The sequence below is a fragment of the Chelonoidis abingdonii genome, chromosome 10, assembly GCF_003597395.2.
Source record: "Chelonoidis abingdonii isolate Lonesome George chromosome 10, CheloAbing_2.0, whole genome shotgun sequence".
Taxonomy (NCBI): Eukaryota; Metazoa; Chordata; order Testudines; family Testudinidae; genus Chelonoidis; species Chelonoidis abingdonii.
The window spans coordinates 32777735-32801805 of NC_133778.1; the positions used below are offsets into that span (position 1 = coordinate 32777735).

Consider the following 24071-nt stretch of genomic DNA (forward strand, 5'->3'; position numbering starts at 1 on the left):
TTGCAAATTAAGAGTGCACAGAAACACTTCACGACTATTTAGGAGAGGATATGAAGAATATCTTATATAACAGAAACTACAAAGAGAACATTTGGAGGATATGGACTACCCACACCGGAACTTTCCAGGATACTGAGGTTAACACATCCCTAAGGCTTTGAAAAATTAAAAACAAAACAAACAAACAACTCTATGGGATCTTCAATTACCACAGGTGCTCAGGAGCTTGGTTTTAGTGCTCACCCAAAAACCAGCACCAGTCGCATAGGGCTCCCTAGGACATTAATTTGATACTGCCTAGGAGAGAAAACTGCCACCTGCTTAATCACCAACACTACTTCCTGCAGAAACTAGGTGATTTTCGGAGGTCTCCCATCCACTTATTAACCAAGTTTCCCCTGCTTAGCATATGAGATCACATTCCAAGATAGAATAACTGCTGCTTATTAAAAAAGAAACCCAAAACACAACAACAGTGGAATAGCAAGGGCATTACAGGTCATGTCTAAGGTGCTTTCATAGCACTAATCGGAGAGGCCTACCTTGCCCAGCTAACGCTGTTTACTTTATCCAGCCAGAGCTATCTGTCCCTTGCATCACAGGCACATTTTTTGGAGAGCACATAATCTATGGCCTAATGGCAGCCTGTATGAAAAAATAAACATCCTGATGGCATTTCTTGTTTCTTCTTCCATGACTAATCTCGTAGTATAGCACAGGTGCCATCTATGCTTTAATGTAGTTTTTCTACACATAAAGTTGTACTGCTTGAATTGTTACAGGAGGTCCAACTCGCACCCCCCCCACACACACACCAGTATGCATGCAATTTTATTGCCATAAATGTGCTTATACTGGTACAGCTGTTCCTATACTGGCATTTCTGCTATAACAGCATCACTGTGTCCACATTAGGGGTTGTACTGGCATAACTATATCAGTAAAAATATAAATCACACCGCTAACTAGAATAGTTACGGATTACAAAAACTGTGTAGATCAGACCTTACTTTGAAACTTGGAATATAAATTCGCAGACTAGAAGTAGTAGTTTAATTTTTTTCTTCAAATAAGACTGGCCTATTTTTATCTACTCCTAGGTAGATAGCATATAAAATCCCCTCCTACTAAAAAGTTTTACTCTATTTTAATAGCGAACATTTGCATGCTACTAATCAATAATGTGTGCACAAAGGTATACATTTGAACAGCACTTATCCACATTAGGGCAGCACTAACTGCTAATGCACAGCAGTACTTTTCAATACACTCTATACTGCGAGGCAGTCATAAAATTATAATGGATCCACAACACTCATTGCAGGTTATGTATGTTGTCAATGCTTAACAGCTGTGCAAAACTGCTACATTGAATGGGGGACAAAAGAATCATCAGAATGGGCCTACTCACTTATCAAGTCAAAAAATTCTACAGATATTTCAAAAGGTATGGGGGGGCCGGGAGGGTTGGTTGTTGTTACACTTGTTTAGTGCTATTAACAATATTTTTAAAAATAAATTACATGTAAGAAGCATATTAAGATTTTATTTAAACCCAAAAAATTCCAAACTTAAACCTTTCTTTGGAATTTCCTCATTCTTCATTGTCAGTTCTTTAACAGTGGTTTTTAAATTGTATTTTCGTAAGTAACAAACAAAACAGTTCAGGCTAAGCTATCCAGACCTATAACCATATCAATAATGATATTCAACAGCTTCCCCATCACACAAACTAGCAATTTCAGTGTCATATTCAGGCAGTCCCTCTTCTTCCCACATTTCTGGGCTCTTACCTGACCTGGTCACTTCATCCTATGTGTCATCTCTAGAAGTTCTTCTTTACTTTCCAACTTTATCATTAAAATACATGCCCTTGCCTTTGCCACCTCTAATCTACTGAAACTTTGTCTTCACATATCATCTTGCCCTAATCCACATCATACAAAATGCTGCTGTTAAATTATCTTCCTCTCCTGCTGTTCTGACTTTGTCACTGCTGTTGGAGGGCTTTCCCTCCCACTTCCCTGGTTCTTGTCATGCAGACAGCAAGAGACCAGAAGTCCAAAGTGCAGACACTGCGATGTTTATTGGGGTTAATTACCAGCAAGTATGATTCCAATTTTTTTTCACCCACTTCCTATTTGTCCTCAATTTATACAGTAATCTCAGCTATACCTTACCCAATCATTTTACTGAAATTTAACTAACCAACCCTAACGTATTGTAACATAATTATCTAACCATTTATACACCACTACCCTAATTAACTTACACCTCGCAAAATTAATTATACAGCAGACAGAAACAATTAGAGAACCAGACAGATTAACAATAGAAAAGTGGGGGCCATAAAGATAAAACAATACAGAAATGAGGGTTTCACAACCATAATCACTGATAAGTGATTTGTTAGCAGACAGGATGCTATCAAACTAAGTTTTCTTTAACCATCTGAAGATCTCTTTCTTTATCTAGTGGTGGTAATGGGCACTATCAGGACAGGATCGTCTTCCTAACAGCCCAATATCACCTTATTTCAATGTGACTGGTTTGGGATGTGAGGATGTGACGGTATGCTTCCCAGCTTATGGCTTCCCCTGCTGTTTAGCCAAAGGCCTTAGCCTAAGAACAAGGCCTCAGACTATCCTAGTGAGACAAGGCCCATACACAGGCAGACTGTGATTTTGAATATTTGTTTTTATACCCCTGTAACTAGCTAAGTCAGGGGTGGGCAAACTACGGCCCATGGGCCAGATCTGGCCTGTCAGAGCTTTGAATCCGGCCTGCGGGATTGCCACCCCCGTGGCCCCTGCACCACTCCCGGAAGCAGACAGCACCACATCCCTGTGGCCCCTGGTGGAGGGGACAGAGGGCTCCGCGTGTTGCCCTCACCCGTGGGTACTTCTCTCAAACCTCTCATTGGCCAGGAACAGGGAACCGTGGCCAATGGGCGCTTCAGGGAGGTACCTACAGGCGAAGGCAGCGCATGGAGCCCTCTGACCCCTCTCCCGCAGGGACCGCAGGGACATGGTGCAGGCTGCTTGTGGGAGCGACGTGGGGCCAGGGTAGGCAGGCAGAGAGCCTGCCCTGGTCCCAGTGCATGCTGCTGCCACCCCAGAACCACTACACGTAAGCGGCGCCAGCCCAGAGCCTGCACCCCAACCCCCTGCCCTTAGCCCCCTGCCGCACCCCACACTCCTCCTGTACCCAACCTTCTGCCCTGAGCCCCCTCCTGCACCCTGCCCCCCAACCCCCTGCCGGACCCTTCTTGAACCCCAGCCGCCTGCTGCATCTCGCACCCCCCTGCACCCAACCACCCTGATGTATCCCATACTCCTTCTGCACTCCAACTCCCTTCCCTGAGCCCCTCATACACCCCCCACTTCTCCTCTGCCCCAACCTTGCCAGGAGCCTCTTTCTGCACACTGTACCCCCTCCCACACACTGCACTCCTTCCTGCACCCCAAGCTCCTGCCCCAGCCCTACATTCTTGGCCCTGCATGCAATTTCCCCACCCAGATGTGGCCCTCGGGCCAAAAGGTTTGCCCACCCCTGAGCTAAGTGATAAAAATACATCTAAATTCTTAAAGCATAGGCCTTTACAGGCAGGCCTGAATATCTATGTTCTAACAATTGCCCCTCTGAATCCTTTCACTGAGGTTCACTCACTATAGGTATTTATGTTTCCCACCCTCACCTTCAAGGCTCTACTAGATCTGCCGTGACTATATTTCTGCTTAGGTGGAATTCCTCTTCCTCCTGTTGTTGCCTATGCTTGTCTCATTCCCTCTTCTGAGTACCCTTTTGTATTCATTCCCCTCATTTTTGTGCCTCCTCCCACGCATCTCCCTCCCTCGTGCACCAAACAGCTTCCCTCTCATCATTCAAATCACTGCACGCACACTTCTTGTGCGAGGCCATCAGTTCTAATTTGGGGGACACTGTTAGTGTCTTTCTTAATTGGTTGCAGCTACTATGAGGGCAGGTAAAAGCACTCAAGGTGCATTTGTACACCTGATGAACGTTATTTCTCTCTCGGCACATGCTGGCAAAATCTGTATTAATGGCCTTTCTAGTACCTAAAACACAATTTTATAGAACTAAAAGGCTTTTTACCAAGAACTGTGCTTATACTTGTCATAAGTAGATAGGTAAGGTAAGGGTTAATTTTCTTTTGCCTGTAAAGAGGAACCAAACACCTGACCGGAGGACCAATCAGAGAACTGGATTGTTTAAAAGTCAGGGGCGGGAATTTGTATACTCAGGGTCTTTGTTGTTTCCTCGGCTATGGGTAAACAAGCTTTTCTTCTAACTCCATCTTATCTAAGATATTCTACTAAAAGTCTGTGAGTACAAAGGAAAGCAAAGTAATTCGGCTATGAGGAGCTTTGTGTTGTATTTACTGTGTGTGATTGCTGGTCTATTTAAATTGGCTATTTTTTAAATCAGACTGGGTTATTCATATTTTCTTAAGTAGGAGCCTGTATTAATGTTTATACAAGTTATTATTTCTGTATTTTCTCTCTTTCTATATAAAGCTTTCTTTTTCAAAACTTGTGGAAGATTCTTTTTCTAGTAAGGCAAAGAAATTGAAATCTCTGTACCAGGTATCTGTCTCCCTCACGGGAAGACAGGAAGAGGGAAGGCAAAGCCAAGCTGTTGGTATTTTGCATCTCAATTGTCCTGAGGGAATAGAACGCTTATCTCTTGGGAAGCAGAGAAACAGGTTTCTTGGTACTCGCAGGCTAGACCAAGAGGCAAGCCTGGGAAGGAGGGGGGAAGGGGTTATCTCTCCTGCTTTTAGACTCCAAGGGATTTGGAATCTGGGGGTCCCCCCAGGGAAGGGTTGGGGACACCAGAGAGAGGAAAGGGGGGTCAGGCCCTATCAATTCCTGACCTGGTGGCAGCCTATCAGATCTAAGCTGGAGATTAAGCTTAGAGGACTTTATGCTAGTACCTCATATCTGAACTCTAAGGTCCAGATTGAGGAATTATACTATGACAATACTACTTTACATTATCTAAAAACTCTTCGCCCAAGGCACTTTACAAGCTACCCCTATACACTACCACAAAGGCAGTTTATTTTATTGAGCTAGAGGTACTGAGGAGAGAAAAGAAAGAACTAGAAGTGGACAACCCCTTATACCCTTACAAAAAGGAATCATGGGAACGCTGATGTGTTGGAACAGTGCTTAGCACAATGGGGCCCTGGGTGGTAGCTGTAGGCACTCCTACAATACAAATAAATAATGTTCACTAGACAAAAACAGCATCTGAGCATAAGAATCTCTCTGGAAAATTAATAAATGAGTAAATACTGATGGAACTTAAGTAAGGTTCTGGTCACAATATAGTTCAAGCCTAATATTTAGACACATAAGCCATCCCTTGTAATTTGTTTGCTACACAGGGTAAGAACATTTCTGTTATATATACACTGGCTCTGTACTTTCCTTCTCTTTTGCCCACCGCGCTGCTGGTCTAGAGGAAAACTTATTACATTTCTTTTTTAAAAGATGTGCTTTTTTCTTCTGGTATTGTTTACTCACATAGGTTTAATAGGGCATATGCACTGATACATCAAAATTAACTGCTGTTGGGTGAAGTTTAACCTCCAATTCAATTATAAAGCTTGCAAACCAGACAGTTCTAAAAAGCTGCCACAAGGTGGAGATAGTCTACAACATGAAGTAGAAATTGTATTTTCAGTTAGAGAAATAAACACATACATACTACAGTTAAAATAACTTTTGATCATTCACATTTGTGTTCTATAGTTGTCCATCTGGGCAAAAAGTTACCAGATTGAAAGTTACCTAAAAGCAGGTTGTAAATTTTGGGATGAGAAGTGGTTACGATCTCATCCATTACCGAGGAATGAACTTGCCTGCAAAAAGGACACTGCCAACTAAATTGTTCATGAAATGGGTATGAAGTAGCAGAGGCTACAGGACCCTACTAATGAAGAGTTTAAAATTGTATAGAATTAGGACATAATAGTAGATATGACAATCGTTTAATCTTTCCTGCTACAACTATGTTGAATGTTTATGAAAAAAATGTTTAAAATTATGGCCTTGGTCCCATGTGGGTAGATCTCCCAGTCTGCACAAAGTCCTATTAAAGTCAATTGAGACGAATACATTTCAGTTTGCAGGACTGGGGCCTAGGGGAACCTGACATTGAATAAGAACAGATTTAAAAAATTTATTAAAGCTAATGTTAACATTTTATAATACACATGTTAAGGAGAGAGTGTCTGGACATGTGGGTATAATGCTTAAGTTAACCTAAAGTACAAAGTGTGGTTTAAAAATCATAAAATATGTATAGTACATAATCCACAATATCCAAGATTAAGGTTAATAAATTCAGTGGTTCAGTTAAAGTATTAGCATCCAAATATTCAAGTACATCACTCATAAGAGGTCATACTAAGAGTAGCTTGTAGCAGTTTTACAAAATGGCCCCTTAATTCCAGGGTACAATGCAAGTCAGCTATCTGTACCTATACTTTTCCATTATAAAGCAGTAGTACTAAGTGCACAGGACAGGAACAACTCCTAAATTTCTAATGCCAATTCTCCTGTAACTCACCCTCTGGCCTTGACAAAAGAAGGCTAGAGATTTTCAAAAGCACCTATGGGATTTAGGAGCACAAGTCCCTGGAAATCTCTAAATACTTGAGAGAAGGTGGGTGAGGTACTCTCCTATTGGACCAACTTCTGTTGGTGAAAGACATAACCTTTTGAGCTTACACACATTTCTTCAGGTCATTCTTCAGAATGTCACCTAAATACAAGGTGGAACAAAATGTTTAGTATACGTAGTTAATACACATACCATTCAAGATAAAGTGGTCCATTAACATCCCTGCAGGACAAAAACAGAACCCAAAAAAGAAGAGCTAGTGGGTTAAAGATTCTTTTAATAAGCCATAAATTCTGTGTTTTATTAAAGACCATTATTTTTAGAATCTAGCAAAGTTACCAATTTACGCTCCCAGGCTCATCTTTTGAAGTTGTTGTTCAGGTTTCCTTTGAGGACTAGGACAGAGGTCAGATATGGAGTGATTGTTTTGTGAAAAAAGTGTTCACCCACAGGTAACACGGTGGGTTTTATTTTTTATTTTTCTGTGAGAGTTCATTCAAGAATGTGATGATTGTCCGCTTTCACCCACGTAATTGTTGGGGCATTTAGTGCACACATGTAGTGATAGGCATGTACAGGACCCATTGATATCAAAAGCTTGTATCTTTCAGCAACAGAAGCTGGTCCAGAAAAAGATTATCTCACCACCATCTCTTTAACATCCTGGAACCAACAGGGCTACAACACTCTAAATGCTCTAGGCATTTTTGAAAAGCCTCCCCTTAGCATTCAGTTTCTTCATTTGTAAAATAGAGATGCTTTCTTTTGCCAGCAACATATTCTAAAAAATGAGCATTTCGTGCAATGTTGTGTGTAAGACATTAGATAATTCTTACTACATTCATGGTGAGCATTCCATTTTAAGTGAGCTAGTCTACAAATAAAATGAATACAGCTACTCAGCACACCATTAGACACTATTTGGAGAAACATATTATATTAAGTGTGTGATACAACTTCAAGTCAGTCCAGGAAGAACCTAGATCAGCAACAGAACAGCAGAAGTTAGACAGTAGAAGCAAAGTGTATTGATTCTTTGATCCTGAGCATGTTTTCTCCGTGCCTACAGAGAGAAGTGAACCAATATCTAACATTCCTAGGCAGTTTTAATGTACAGAAAGCATCAATGGGGGCGGGGAGGGAGGAAGAGAAAAGTGTGTGAGAAAGTGCCAGTCTGGACAGAAAAGTCATCCTAAACTCCATGAGAAACAAGACAAACAAATAGCAGCAGTCAAGAAACTAAAATCTGGTGCTTGGAACAGTGTGAGCCATCAAATTGTTCAGCAGTTTAGTTAGTGAACAAATGATCTTGAGCTCTAAGTTCAGTGAAGGGAGGGAGAGTGAGCAAGAAAGGAGATAGATCTGAGTGGAACTCAGGAGATCAAAAGTGAGCAGCTAAATACAGTACACCAAGAATTCTGTGGAAGTCATGAGAGTTTATAGGAGGAAAGATTGTACTTGTCCAGTTGTCAGAAAAAAAGTTTCCTTACCTGTTTTCTGCATGGGCTCATCTGTTTAACAGGCTGTTTGGAAGCTGGGGCCAGGAAGAAGGTATTGCATTTTGAACAGGTGTACTGGGGACTGCAATTAAGGAGCAATTGGAACCCAACATACTGATTAATAGACAACAGGTGATTGCTTGTCCCTGTTTAGATTCCAACAAAAGGACAGCTCTTTATAACAGCTCTCAAAAGGAGCACAGGGCTGGTCTAGTTAAGCAGATGAAACTGCTTGTATAAAGGTTATTTAAAACAGATATAGTTAAACTAGTGCATAAAGCTATGTGGGCCCTTCAATCAATAAACCTTTCATATCAAATTAGCTTGAGTCAATTAAGAACAAGTTTAAACTAAACCACCATAAGCTACTCCTAAACTAATAGAGTCTCTGCTGTGTTTTGCACTGGTTTAAGTCAGTTTAAAAGCCAATTTATCTTAAACTGGTGCAATACATATTTAGACAAGGCTTAAGACTGCATATGTTCCACATGGTTTTATGTTCCCAGCTTTGTGTAAGCTCTAAGAAGTACCATGTATAGTTGGTTTCTATTTGGGAGCAAAGACACATGCACCTTCTTTGATATATTCTGGAACCAAGTACAAACTGCTGGGATACAATATCAGTGGTGCACTGAGCCACATGCTGCCCCAAGCTAAAGGGGTTGCCATCAGCTGTAGAACTGAATTCTGAGGAATTACTAGAGCCCAATATGAATTGAAAAATATGAAGGTTATTGAGGGGAGAGAAAAGTTTCCTCTCCAGCACCTCGAGAAAGAGAAATTTACAGTGAGGATGAAGTTTGTAACTTTGTGTAGGGGTAGTAGCGTACGGAGACAAGATTTTTCCCTTTGAGTAAATGTAGAAAAAATAAGCTATATTTAACCACATCTCAATCTATGATTATGGATCTCACATAATGTAGGGTGAAGCCTCCTCGGTCCCAGATAGGCCACCTCTCAGGAAAGTCCTGGGTACTGAAGGAAAGTATGTTGGTAATTCAAAAAAGACAGCATTCTATCCTTTATTCACTATTCTGCCAACATACCAGAAATAGCTTCTTCTTTAGAAAGTCTTAGGATGAAAAAGGCTTTGGCCCCCTGCAGTACTTAGTTTAGTCCTTGTTCTGGCCAAGTTAGAGTTTAGGAATTTTTTCTACTTGCTATTGCTGTTGGATATTTTTAACTGCTTGTTTCAAATGGTAATGTGCTGAATATGGTGAAAAGCAGGCATGTCTTGTGCATTCAAGGGGAGGATGTATTTTAGTCCTGGTGAAACATAACAGTTTGTGCAGCATATTTTTGATCTTTTCTAAATAAAGCATAAGGTATTAATAAGTGGTACAGTGCACCACTATATTAGCTTCTTAGTAGCTCCAAATTTAAATCTTAATAGTGTTACTAATTCCGGCAAATTAAATTCACCCATTTGGTGTACTGGCTACCTCAGCCCTGACACAGTGCCATGTAAGTTCAGGTGGTACATGCAATATGCCTGGCTCAAACCTGTGAGACAAATGGGAAGTTCATGAACACATGGGTCACTCAAGCTTTTAAAAGAACTCAACTTTGCAAACTCTTAATTAAATTTTATTAGGAAAATGTAAATTAAAAAGTTTAAAAGGCTGTTATGAACATTTAGAATGGAACTCCAAGATGATTATATAATATAAACAGAGAAACATTAAATAGCATCCAAATTAAAATTTAACATTCATTTTAAAATTGGTAGCCCAAGAAAAATCCCATTTTTTACTAGAATACATAGTGTTCATCCTGCAAAACACTTACCATCTTTCCAGAAAAGATTAAGAAATATTGTTATATTACTGGGAAACAGTGAACTGTGTTATTTATACATTCTCACTTTACTGGAAAGTATAATTAACAATTCCATAACTTACAGCAAATCAGTACTGACTTTTTTCCTGAAGTCATGCAATCACTAGAGCACAAACAGCAAGAGACCACTTGTATTTACACTGATTAGTTTAAGATTAACATCTTAAAACGCTGTGTACATTGCCATCATTTAAAGTGCAAACAATGAACGCTGAATTCTCCTCTCAAAGGCATAACTGGTATGAAGGGAAGCTGAAATACTGCCATGAATGGTTATACAACTAACCAGGAAGCTGGCAGTTTATTTGTAGCCCTGTGTTTTAGTGTAATACTTTGCATTGCTTATTACCAGCCAAACATGTATTCCATAGCTTTAGATACAATACTTTCATCTTTCCTTGGGGTTTGTCTGTCAGAAACCACCTAAAAGAAACAAAAAACACTTGGTCAGCCAGCATGCATTCATTCTATTTACACACCCCAGCCCTTAGAATTACTGTGACTGTAAAATTGGGCATCTATGGGTCTCAACACAAATTCAACTTCTTGGAATGGACAGATGAGGTAAGAAGCTGGCCTTCTTAAAAAAAAGTCATTCTGAAAGCTTTTTGACAGATGGATAGGCTATGTAGGCAAGTTTGAAAAAAAAAAAACTGCCTTGACAAGTGGGAAAGGAGCAAAGTACAGGTGGAGATGAAAAATGAGTTATGTCTAGAACGATGTGCTGATGTCCCCACTACGTAGTACAGAAACTACAAACATGCATTCAGCGTGTCTTTTTGCTTAGTTATTTCTGTTGCAGTTTACCTTGAGAAAGTCAATAACAATACAAATTCCTTTTTTGGAAATCTGCTTATGTATTTTGTAACCTTTGTCGCTCTCTACCCTCTCAAAATACCTGATAGTCACTAGTGGAAGCTCTATATGCTGTTGCAAGAGGTCTCATTGTAGAAATCCTTGGAGTACTTGCAGGCTGCATCGGTGTGCCTAAGGTTTTTGTCGGTGGTGTGAAGACTGAAGACATGGAGGATGCGGAGCCTCTGTCAAAACTTTCCATCACACTCTTAAAAGAGAGGGGGAATAGGCTATTTAAATGTCAATAAACTGGAAGCAAATACTAGGTGCATATCAGTTTAATTCCAGTTAATGCAGTAACTGGATTTGATCTGACAAAAAGTAATAACCCAGCAGCTCAAGTTGGACCAGGACTCTAATAAAGTTGCCATTATGTATTCAATGAAGAGTATGTAAGATATTTACATACAGTGTACCAGACACTGAACTACCAGTACATGTTCTATGATGAACATTAATGCACAGAGCAGTAGTAAGAAAAATGCTTATTTAAAAGAACTGAATGATGCTAGTATAAGCTAGTGGTGAATTAATGATTTACTAGCCTTCGAGATAACATCACGACCAAATCTGAAAACAGTACAAACATGATTTTAGTGATTTATAAATAAACTAAAAGCAAGTCTCAACAAGCTTGTCGTGGGTCCAATCTTGGGTGTTAAATATCTAAATGTTATGGATTCAAACCTGGGTAGTGTCAGCTCAACCCTTCATCCTTCCATGAGTCTACTGCCAAACAATCCTGGGTTATCTGTAGAGTTAGTGATCCGATGGCTTTTTCCAGAACAGAGGTTTATATTTTGTCTTTCCAAAGATTTTTTTTTCCTCTTTTTATTTTTTGATTCTGCAACACAAGACAAGCTTCTTGACAGCCAGCCCATTAGAGCTGGGGCAAGAATAGGTCTCAGTGCTGTTTAGAGGATTTTCTGAGCAGAATCATTCGTTCGCCTATTCCCATTCAGTTGTATTTCCCCAGTCCTACATTATTCTTGCTCATCCCTCACCCCCTTTAGTCTGGTATGTAGATTAACTCTTCCCTTTAGGTGGTTTGCAGCCACACTTGAACCCCATTACATCTGACAGCACAGTCAGCTCAAGCAAGTATATAGATAAGACTGCCAAGATAGCCAGAGTGCTGCAGGAATTGACGTTTAAACAGGAAGGCGTGCTTTCCTCTTAGTGTAGAGGAGACAATTACAAAGTGTCTCTGTACTGTTTTGGATGGGGATATATATAGTTGCCAACATATATAAGCTAGCCAAAGACTCAAAAAGAATAGCCAAAAAAAAAACAACGTTAAGTACATCAGAAGCGGGAAGCCTGCTAGACAACCAGTGGGGCCACTGGATGATCCAGATGCTAAAGCAGCGTTCAAGGACAATAAGGCCATTGTGGAGAAACTAAATGAATTCTTTGCATCGGTCTTCATGGCTGAGGATATGAGGCAGATTCCCAAACCTGAGCCGTTCTTTTTAGGTGAAAAATCAGAGGAACTGTCCCAGATTGAAGTGTCATTTAGAGAAGGTTTTGGAACAAACTTACAACTTTTTAGTTTCAGTCACCAAGACCAAATGGTATTCACCCAAGAGTTCTGAAGGAACTCAAATGTGAAATTGCAGAACTGTAGTAGTTAGTAACCAGCAAAGTATTAATCGTAGTGAATCAAATTCCAACTCGGGTAAATGCATTCTACCCAGCTACATTTCCCCTGCAGTTTTAGATGAATTAATATACCCACTTCACAGCCTTAAGTGTGGTGGAACACTGCTGTACACTGTTCTAGTTTCCATGTTAAGTCCTCAGATAACAAAGGACTCTACTACTGCAAATTACTGATGTATGCCACCCGATTTAACATATGAACCCTTCCCCCCTTCCCTCCCACTCATCTACATGCTTCTGGAAAAGAAAAAGCAAAGGAAGAGACCAAAACAAAAATGCCTTATAATTTAATTTGTCATTCCATACAGAATGGATAGCTAACTTACTTTGTCTATACAAGGCTTGACTCCGATCATGATAGATTCACCAAAAATCCTTCCATCTTTGCTTAAGGCTTTCCGGGCTTGCAGTTTGGACTGATACCGAATATGCATCCAGTTTCCTGTATTGGACATCTGTCTCGGTTTTGGTTGGAAGCAGTGAAATTTAGTATTTGAAGAATGAACAAATTAGCATATGTTTTTAGGAGACAGTCAACGTAAGACTTACCACATGCTTTAATATGTTTCCATACTGCGCAAACTGTAGTAGAATATAGGAAGCAGACGCTTGAGGAAACCTGAAAGCAACAGACAAGACACTCAAAATGCTGTTCAGTGAGAAACTATTATAGAACACACTAAATATTCTATAATGTTTTGCTAAAATATATATCCTTGGCAGAATTCCCAAAAGTACATCATCAGCTGAACTGTTCATTAATCACTGATTCTGAAACAGTATTTAAGATAACAGAATGTTCTAGATCTTTTTGGCTCATCATCATCTACATTTTTGCATGAAGAGAATGATGTGCAGATTTCCTAAGAAAGCCACTTTACTGTTTAGCAGATGTATTCCACTTGCTGTCTCCTGGCTTTGAGGATCGAGTCCTGTGATTGCTAGTACTCCAACACAATGTCCTACTGCTGCTTCTTTCTGGCCTTGCACTCCCCACTCTCACCCACTTCCTAAGAAGCAAGTTAAATTTCAGTGTACTGTAGTGTAGAAAACTGAAGTAATTAAAACTCATACATCACTGAAAAATGTATAGTTTTTACATCTATATGTACCAGCACTCAAACAAAATAGCCAGATATAAGGACTTTGCGATTAGATTTCTTAGAAAAATGCTGCAGATCACTCACCCAAATACAGTTACCCAGGTGTCATCGAGATGATCTTCTGAGGTTAAAGAATCCCCTTGAGTGTAGAAAGGATCCAGCTGAGCAGGAGACAGTGTAGTCTTTCTGGGCTGTCCAATACTTGCAGGACTAAATACACCTGTAGCTGTTAAATTGAAATAGGATTGGTTTCAATAAATTGCTACTGTAACTAAGCTAGTCAGAGTAGTGCAGAAAGCTAGGCACCTAAGAGTATAAATTTGATATCAAGATTATTTTAGTAGGAAAAATTAGGTGATTTATTTTCATAAACACAGCAGAACAACATTAACTCACGCTTCAGTCTAGTGAAATTTGAAAACACGTTGCTAAGTTCTGTGACTGAGCTACTTACCACACCTTCATTGGCTGCTGCTAGAAATGGGGCCAAATCCTGATCCTGCATCTACCGTGCAGAGGCTACTGTGGGAGCAAAGAACCCAGCAGAAGCTTTACAAGACACCGCTGGGTTCATACAAAGAAATGAGGAGGCTTTAGAATGGTGGCACCATGTCTCATCCTCCATAGCATTCCTTAAGAGCTGCCACTTCTGCCTCTGTGTTCAATACAACAGAAGGAGTTCTACAGCATAGTTCTTGTTCTGGCTGCAGTACTGTAACAACAAACAAGGCAGTACTTTCCTGCTCACATTTATGGCCTGCAAGCGGAAAGAATGCTACTTATTTGCAAGGCAAATTTACAAAAAAGTGAAAGAGTTCAGACAGAGTTGGCCCTCTACCATGCTAACAGGAGTATAGCAAGCAGTTTGACAGGATGTCTACCTGTTCCAGGGGTTGCTGGCATAGTTCCAACCAATGGACTCTGCGTTACAGAATAGCTGGGCTGCATTAAAATACAGAAGAGTACAAATCATAGTTGCAGGTACATACTATGAAAAGAAGAGACCGGTTTTCAGCCCAATTGTTGAAAATCAGGAGAAAAAAAGTTAAATTTTTGCCCCAATATCAATTTAAACCAAATATTCTTCTGCTTGCAGCTAGTGAAACAATTGTGCAAACCCAGTAAGCGGATCCTAACATGCAATAATTTATATAAACCTAGTAAATTCCTTGTATATCCAAATAACTCTCAATTGGTAGATAATGAATGAATGTTTATCCTTGTGGAACAAAGTGCAATTGACTACAGGTCTTCTGACTAAGTATCTAACTCCTATTCTTTTACACAGTGAACTCCCCTAGTAACTATTTAACACTGGGGAAACATTGTGAACAGCACACTGCTTATAAATTTGTTCATAAGGCAGTTGCCATCTAGACAGCAACCAATCATAATAAAATAGGGACATTTATGCACACCACAGATTGAGGGGCCTCCGAACTACTCAAGTAAAAGTCAGCTTTCCTATAAACAGCAATGTTTTGCCAAGAATGAATAAGTATTTTGCATCTATACCAAAGACCTTTTATTATTTTGAAGAGTTAAGAAAACATAACTCACTGCAACAGCTTAATAAATATTCACAAAACATATCAAACGAGAGGCCTCACTTGTGTTTATCAGTTCTTTAAGTTGGTAGGTCCCCTTCCCTTCACTCAGTTGTAAGCTTCAGCAACATCTGCAGTATGACTAGAACACTCAGTTGGATTACCGACCCTTGAATGACTTTTACCCTATGCTAGCTATTCTCTTCTTTACCCCCTTCCAAACTGAAACATAAGATTCAGAAGTTTGACATTTCCTTTTGAGACACCTAGTGTTTTAAGTAAGGGCTTCAACAATGCCCTTTCAACATTAAAGGCAGCATGTTTTTTCTTAAAAACAAAATATGATTAAGAAAACAGAAGTACTTTTAAATTTAACAGGCACTATTAACTATAGTGAAAGAACTGGTATGCATTCTGGGAAGTCTCCAGCCCTTCAGTCTACATTAGTGGCTTCTCCCCTTCATAAAAACTTATTTTCAATTTAAGATCCTTATGCCAGAAAACATGCCTATGTTCTAGGCAGAATAAAGTACAAATCAATAGAGTTAAGTCAGTTCTCTTTAGTAATAGAAGAGTTTTCTAGTGAAAGTATTTGCTCTCTTATTACGAATCAAGAGACTGAATGACAGGTTACTGAATTGACCTTCCAGAAATCTTACTTCTGGCCTGTTGATGATGGCCTGCTTCAGAAACTGAAAGTTTAACCAGGCATTTCACTCAGTAGAATTTAACTGAAAAGCATGAAGATGACTTGCTATTGCTGGCAGTGCCCCATTGCTGCGACAGAATGCTGCCATCTCATTTACGCTAATTTTTTGTTGCATTATTGATACCCAAAAAAAAATTAAAAATATTTTGTCTTCCTGTATTTTAAGTCTTAATTAAGCTGTGACAAACATGTAAAGATATGTAACTTCTGGTCTGATGTAAGACACTTGACTGGTTTTGTTTCAAGAGAAATTCCTTGATTTCATATTTCACCCTCCAAAGTCATATGGAGGAAGAGGAAAAAAACTAAAGGAGGTACATGCTAATATTGCAGTGCTTGTCTGTCAGATTAAGCAGCTGGTAACCAGACTAAAGTGAAAATTGAGTTAAGTTAAGATTCAGGAGCTGATGACCCTCACTAACCAGAGCTTGAGAGGCATTAAACACTGAAATAAAAATTCTATGAATCAAATGCCTGCCCTCGACCTGGGAAGTAAAGACATTCACTATCTAAGTTAACTCAAGTTTCAGTTGAGCTTTGCAACTAACCTTTAAGATTACCACTTACTGGTTTTCTTGAGGTTAGAGGTGTAGATCCAAGTCCTGGACTAGATAATTCATCATATATACTTCTAACAGGGGGAGCACCACTTTTATCCTTATGAGTAGGAACTACTGGTTGTGGAGGAGATCCACCTGCAACGGAAAGGAGCAAGTAGAAAGCCTATCATTTCCATTTACTCCACCAGATAAATTTTGAAACTTTAGCCTTTTGACATTCAAACATTTAGCAATCATCTGATCACAGACTGTCCAGTTAGTTTTTTAACTGTCCGCCCCACCCCTCCCTCGACACCTAATTTCTATAAACTAAGAACAGACTGTTCAACTACTTGGTTGGACAGTTTTCAGTACACTTGTTTCAGAATCGGACAGATCAAAGGGCCAGATTTTGACACTATCACTCACTCTGAGTAGCACTTTAACTCCTTCAGTTGTCCCATTGAAGTAAACAGGACATTTTACAGAGTACTACTCAACATGAGGAAGGCTATCAAAACCCAGTCCCTAATAATTACCCAATGGTCTTCCAGTGGCAATGCATTTGCTGCTTATAACATTTAAAGTTACAGAACACAGCATGAAAAAAAATACTGTATGGCACAACACTAAAGCAATAGGGGAATATATCCGGTAACTTCAAAGATTATATGACATGAGTTTTGATTACTACTATCCACTCACTGAAAGTGAAGTGACTTTAAATTGTGAGTTCTGTTTTGCATTTCTGTGGACACTGTCAGAGTGTGGTCTATGTACTTTGTTAGAAAAATAGTATTAATGTACAAGAGTTAATATTACGCTTGTAATACAAACATAACAACCCTAATTTGTCACTTGGTTTCATTGTTGATGTTTGGACAACATATGAAATGCTAGATGCCTAATGTATCTGGATATAGTACAATAGCAGGATTTGAGGACTGTTTACACTAAGATTACGATTGTATGAATGTACAAGAGGATAATCACAGATATTTTTTTTTAAAAATAGTCATGAACTACACTACTTAAAGACGCAAGACTACTCTCCAGGATCAGTTTACAACAACTGCACTGATTTTTGCAATGTCAAAGTTAGAGGAACTTCTAAACCAGGGGTGGACAACCTGCGGCACTCGAGCTGATTTTCAGTGGCACTCACACCGCCCAGGTCCTGGCCACCGGTCTGGGGGACTCTGCATTTTAATTTAATTTTAAATAAAGCTTCTTAAACATTTTGAAAACCCTTTTTTACTTTAGATACAACAATAGTTTAGTTATATATTATAGACTTACAGAAAGAGACCTTCTAAAAATGTTAAAATGTATTACCGGCATGCGAAACCTTAAATTAGAGTGAATAAATGAAGACTCGGCACACCACTTCTGAAAGGCTGCCAACCCCTGTTCTAAACCCATCTAACCCAAATCCATTTAGATGTTCCTTTTCATTTTCTTCTAATTTTTAATGTTATTTAACAACTATATTTCCAGTTACCTCTTGCTGTTTTATGGCAGAGTAACAATGTAGTATTCACAACAGTCATTTTATATTAACCAACTGCACTACAGCATGAAACAGAACACATCATGAGACCTTAATCAACAACAAAGGGCCATGGGAGATTAAGACGTCTATATGAGTAATCAAGGATTTTGAAACATTTAACTGCATGCACACCTTAACAATCTCATTATCATTGCTCAAATTATCTTTTCCCTCCAATTGGTAACATTTGTGTTAGGTCATAAACTAGACTGTAAGCTCTTTGGGGCAAAGACTAACTGCCTATAAATTTATACAGCATCAACCAAAACAGGACCACAAATCTGACCGGAGCTTCTGGGTGCCACACAACACAAGGCTATAGTAAGAGTAGCTCAAGAAATTAAACTGATTTAAAGAAACTTGATGCACCCAAGAGAACATTTACATGGGCATGCTCAAGAGAATAGTTGTGCATGTGGAACTCAGTAAGTCAATAATATCTAAACTAAACTTCTATTGCTATCCAATTCAAATGTATTTCTCAATCCTGCACTACAAGACTCCCTATGAATGAATTATTTGTGAGCTGCAGAAAGCAGTGGGTATATCTATACATCAATTGAGGGGGTTGATGGGTATACACTTGATAGCTCTGCTAAAGCTATTGCCTTAAAACAGGTGTGTTCCCTCAACAGATAGCCAGCCACGCATGCTCTGAGGACATCAGGCAGGATTGTACTTGGGCAGCTAGTTCAAGACTCTGCTTGTACTGTTGCAGCCGCCTTTTTTTTTTTTTTAATTATTTTTTTAAGGTGCTTGTTCAAGCAGAACTAGCACATGTACATCTACCTGAGCTGGGAATGACACTTCCCAGCTGCTGGTTAGACATACTCCAAAAGTCCTCCAATCATTTATACTTTTAATAGCTCAAAATGTCCAGAAGTTGCTATAAAGAACTATATGGAGCATCCACAATTAATACCTCCAGGTTACTCATCTCTTAAATTAACCCAAATTTAAGGTGACATGTTCAATCTTGCCCCATTTTGGGTCTTGTAGTTAGACTATCTGATGGCTTGCCTCCAATCATCCCTCAAGACTTAGATAGAAGCCCTACTTTCACTGTCTTGTGGGGTGTCAAATTTGTGGCAATTTATTCTCTATTGCAGTAACTCCTAATTTGGAGGATTAAGTTAAATCTACATTGTTATTCTAAATTTGTGTTGGTAATTTTCTGAAGAGTTTGTATTTTAAGAAAATCAGGAGCCCCAAGTCCTTAACAGACAATGCAACATAAACTGCTGAAATTTCTATTTATGAACACTTTAAAAAAGCTAATCAATTAGTTCATTAGCTGAAAGTAACAGCACATTTCAGTCCAAAGTGATATTTAGACCAGTTATACTGAAATATTGACACAATAGCTCAAAGGGGACAGAACATATCAGTACTGCATTCTGCACCTTTAACCCCCTCCTCCATAATGGAACCTTTGCCCAGTGGCACTAGCATGCTAAACCCAGTAAGTAATCACACTATACCCATGCAGTTGATTCAGTGAAACAAATACTTCCTACTTCCTCTGGGACATTGAATACATTGATTTAGAGATGTAGAAGCTGGTAAGTGTGTCTAAGGAAGGGAGAAAAGTTGACACTGTATTGCATTCCTCTGGGTAAGAGCAGAGAGAGGGATAAAGCCTCTTCCACACACCCAGATGTCAGGATGGAGAACAGAATCACACAATTTTCCCAGTAGCCAGGAGGGAAAACAGTAGATATACATTACTTACTACGTGCCTATGTAATCAGTAATGCCTATGTAATCAATAATTTTCCCATATATGCCCAATTTAACTTGACAGCTTTCATCTAATGGAGCTAATAGGCACCCCACAAGAACAAAGAGTCAGAGACCACGACATATTCTGAAAAAGATTTTTAGTTCTTCCTCAATGACAGTTTTATCTATGTACAATTTCTCAAGCAGATTTACTAGTAATGTCTTCCTTAAAAATACAGTATTTTAAAATCAAATGTTTCCAAAAGCTTCATTTTATTTGTGCTAGCACAACAGATCACTGCTTTGATCAAACAACTTCCCAACTAGCAGAGGAGCTACTTTTACCAGCAATCTACCTGTAGGAAACCAAACTCCCTTTAGTATAGATTGAATTAGGGATATAAACAATATAATTTTAATTGTTTAACTGGTTAACCAGTTAACCGAGGCCACTCCAGCTGGCCTAGCTCTGGCCAACCTGATGTAGGCAGTAGAACTATCTTTTTGACTGCATGATGGTGCCATCTGTAAGAAGCCTGCTTAAGGTCTTGATCACTCATACTTGGTCTGCAATTAAAATTTAGGTTAACATAGCTATGGTGCTTAGTGTTGTGATAAATCCACCTCCAATGCTGACCAGCATAGTTACCTAACCTCTAGTGATGGAGATGCTTCCATCAACCTAGCTACTGTCACTTGGAGAGATGGTATTCCTAAAACTACAGAAAATCCCTGTCACTGTAAGCAGTGTCTACACTACCACAGCATGCCAGCATAGCCATAGCTATATCACTGTTGTCCCCACAGTGTAGACATACTTAAAGGAATATGGGAAAAAGCGAACTGACAGCTGAGCATCTTGATTTTCTGGAATCTTCTAGAACAAACACTCCATGTATATCTTTACTTGTGTACCACACCATCAATCCACATGGCTGTTTACAATGTACATTAAAACAAGATAAACATATAGTTACTTTCCTGAAGATTTTACACTCTAAACAAATTTAGAGAAATTAAAAAGGTAATGTGGAAGGGAGCATCCACTCATTAAACCTACTTCCTCAGCGGAAAGATGCTCAGCCATGTAAGCCTCTCCCTTAAACAAAAGTATCATATCTATTAACACTTTCCACAACACTTCCCCCACCTTCAATAAAGCAAACAACCAACTCTCATTAAATACTTGTGTAAATAAACCCCCACTTTTTCCTTTTCTGAAAGTCAAGCTAATTCCATTTCTTCATCTTCTAATAAGATTTTTGCTACTCTAGCTGGCTGAGCATTGAAAACTCCTAATCCTAGAAAGGCTTCAGACGTTCGTCAAATCAGTTATTGGGGTTTTTTGGATAGTGTACCCTCTGACCAGGAAAGCGAATTTGATCATACTTTGCTAGAGCTATTTATGCCAGCACTATACTATTTCATATCAACAAAAATCCCTATGTGCTATAATTTTTATTTCTCAAGTTGCTTTCACTTTACCAGTTACATTAATTAGCGCTTTAAAATATTTGACCGTTTATGACCACTTAACTGATCAATTATTTTTGACAAGTCAAATGTCTGACCTCAGAATGAACCTATTCCAGCAGAAACTCACATTATACTTCTTGAGGAAATTTTGTTAGATTGAAAAAAATCACAGTTAAATCACCATGAAACTTGTTCAAAAAGTATTTGCAATAATTGGCTATTCAAACTAATTTCAATATGTCTGGGGTCATCTTTAGCAACTACAGTTTGGAAAATGAGGGAGGCTCAGATTTGAACAAAAAAAATCACTGGATTGGTAAATCAAAGCTAGCCTTTTTTAAATTAAAAAAATACACAGCTACTTCTACAAAAGGCTTCATAGAAAAATGTATTCACCTGTAAGTAAAGGAGACCTCATTTCCATCACACCAACAGAAAGGCCACTTAAAGAGCGAGGTTGTGGAGTCATTGGAGCTGGTAAATCGCCCATTAAAAATCCAGGTAAGAACTGAGCACCAGCTCCTGGCTTTGGAGAGGTGGGGGAACCAAGAGTCATTGGTTCAGCTCCTGTATTAGTAAAACAAAATTTAAGAATCTAAGCATATTTGTGATTCAACATACCACAGTTCCTAAGGATAAAGAATTTCTCTGATGGAAAATTACAAGAAAGTTAAAATTAGTGCTGTGAAATTGATATGAAAGAACGTTCCTCATTACGGACTTACTTTTATACTCAGAAACAATACCAGCTAAACCTGCATGTTCAGTGACCATAGCAGCTGTTATTTCTTATCACTTTAAAGAAATAATAACCAACTTCACATATTACTTTCCTCCTGCTCCTAGTTTCATTTTGCAGCACAGAGCGCTCACACTGTAGGGACGGACCAAGGAACTTCTAGGGCCTAATCCAGCCCCCCTCCCTGCCTCGGTGCGTCGCCCGGCCCAGTCACGTCACTGCACAAGTGACAGTCGCTGGGGGCCGCATGTTTCAAAGTAAGGAAGCACCCAGCTCCCACGGACCATTAACGATGTGGCGCTGCGCTGCTGTAGCTTGTGTGTGTAGCTTCCAGCCACGACGTGCTGAGCGTGGTGACTGGCACCGGCAGGACAGGAGGGAAGCGCTCCTGGTGCTGCGATCCCGCAGCCATGATGGCCCCTGCCCCAGGTCAGCCCCGCAGCCGCTCTCGCACCAGGGAGCTACAGGCGCTGCCAGGCCTGTAGGCAGCTGCACGGCTCGGATCGCCGCCCATCACGGCAGCGCTAAACGCCGGGACACGGGAGAGCCAGCGCAGCCTTACGATACCGTCACTGGCCAGGTGGAGAGCGCGGCCGGGGCCGTGCAGCGCCGCACACGGCGGGGAGCCAGGCCGCTGACACGCCGGTCTCTCCCTCTCTCCCCGGCCGCGACTTGCCCCGCACCACCCGCCGCGGTAACAGCCGGAGCCGCCCCCAGCCCCGCAACACCCTGTTTACCGGCCGGCGGCAGCTCCATGGCGAAGGCGGCCATCACGCTGAGGGCCCGGAACCGCGGGAAACAATAGCAGCAGCAGCCGCGGCGCCGAACACTTTCAAATAGAGCGGAAATTCGGTCCGCCGCGGGGCGCGCTAGGGTGCGTCACTTCCTGCCTTGCCCAGCAGCCATCTTGGGGAGCGTGACGTAAGAGCAGGAAGAGGCGTGGTGACGGTGGCGCGCTCAGAGATTCGCTTCGCGCTTAGCCACGCTCTTATCCGCGCCCTAGCGTCGTGCCCTGCGCGGACCCTGGCCCGTCGGGCGCATTACAGCGGCACGATGCCTCCTGGTCCGAGATGGTGAGACTCAGCTCGGCCCCATCACCCTGTGAGGCTGTAACACACCCAATAACCGCCACATGGCCACCGTGAGACTGTAACACATCCAACACCGCCACATGGCCACCGTGACACTGTAACACACCCAACAACCACCACATGGCCACTGTGACACATCCACACCGCCACGATGAGCCGCCGTGACACTGTAACACTCCAGCAGCGGCCACATGGCACTGTGACCACTGTAAGGGAGTGGGATTGTTGTGTGTTGTGTGAGTCTCGAGAGGTGTATGAGGTCATGCAGGTTTCTGTGCCTGTTACAGTCTCACAGGATTCAGGCAGATTGCTTGTGTGTGTGTCTGTTACAATCTCATGGAACCTGGGCTTGTGGTTGCTGTGTGGGTCGTAGTCTTCCAGGTGTGCTGGAGGTTTCCACTCGAGAGGAGGGCGCCAGCTGCTGCTGCATTACAGTGTCATAGAGTTACTGAGTTTGCTGGGTGTTGCAGTTGGAATGGTTGGGTAGTCAGTGTGTTACAGTTCATCACAGGGGAAGGGGGGTTGTTAGTTGTGTTACAGTGTCACAGAGTTATGGGCAGCTGGATGTGTTAGTCTCATGGGGGATGGGTGATGATGGGGGAGTGTTGCTGGGTGTGTTGTCTCACAGGGTGCTGTGTGCGTTACAATCTCACTAGGTGATGCGGGGCTGCTGAGTGAGTTACAGTTGTTGCGACACAGAGTGCCTGAGGCAAGGAACGTGATCGTTGCCCAGAGTGCAAAGCGCCATGAACACACCCCAGGTGAGATGCAAGCAAAGTTTAATTGGAGATCTCAAAGCAGTGCAAGGGACGAACGCCTCAAATCATGCACCCCCACACAAGCGGCTTTCCCTTTGTAAGTTTGTTTTTTCTCTTTCTTCCCCCCTCCCTCTTCCTCCTCCTCCTTCCGCCCCCTGTAGCAGTTACGTAAGCGCAGCTGCATAGAAATCTTGGCCATGGCAGCCTCGTTAGTTAAGTTTCCTTCTGCCGAGTTTATCTTTCTTTTGCTTGACCTGCCAGCAGGTAGGGGATTCTTGGGGGACAACTACGGCACTGGTGGGTGTAATAAACTTTATTAAGAAATG

General features: G+C 40.8%; 1 protein-coding gene and 1 long non-coding RNA gene across 3 annotated transcripts; both read right to left on the reverse strand.

The window, feature by feature from the left end:
* Nucleotides 1–5504: 5504 nt before the first annotated feature.
* On the reverse strand, nucleotides 5505–6725 carry LOC142047398 (uncharacterized). The gene is made up of 2 exons (XR_012656636.1): nucleotides 6601–6725; nucleotides 5505–5681 (listed from the first exon to the last, which is right to left on the reverse strand). It is a non-coding gene; the product is annotated as an uncharacterized LOC142047398 (long non-coding RNA).
* Nucleotides 6726–9724: 2999 nt separating this feature from the next.
* NUP35 (nucleoporin 35) lies at nucleotides 9725–22782 on the reverse strand. Of its 2 annotated transcripts, XM_032783783.2 has the most exons (9): nucleotides 22634–22777; nucleotides 21554–21724; nucleotides 16436–16563; nucleotides 14494–14554; nucleotides 13697–13838; nucleotides 13059–13128; nucleotides 12836–12964; nucleotides 10891–11055; nucleotides 9725–10415 (listed from the first exon to the last, which is right to left on the reverse strand). In XM_032783783.2, exons 1-9 carry the CDS (start codon nucleotides 22665–22667, stop codon nucleotides 10338–10340), a joined length of 978 nt encoding a protein of 325 aa, XP_032639674.1. In that variant the 5' UTR covers nucleotides 22668–22777; the 3' UTR covers nucleotides 9725–10337. The 2 variants fall into 2 exon arrangements, with proteins under 2 accessions (XP_032639674.1, XP_074926171.1); XM_075070070.1 differs by lacking the exon at nucleotides 12836–12964 and having other exon boundaries at nucleotides 22634–22782.
* Between the last annotated feature and the right edge of the window lie 1289 nt (nucleotides 22783–24071).

Excerpts from the sequence above, each read along its gene's own strand:
- NUP35 (XM_032783783.2), bottom strand. The coding sequence starts at position 22,667 with ATGGCCGCCTTCGCCATGGAGCTGCCGCCGGCCG. Across the intron at positions 21,725-22,633 it reads CATGGAGCTGCCGCCGGCCG|GAGCTGAACCAATGACTCTT; the intron begins GTAAACAGGGTG and ends TTACTAATACAG. Across the intron at positions 13,839-14,493 it reads GCCAGCAACCCCTGGAACAG|CTACAGGTGTATTTAGTCCT; the intron begins GTAGACATCCTG and ends TCAATTTAACAG.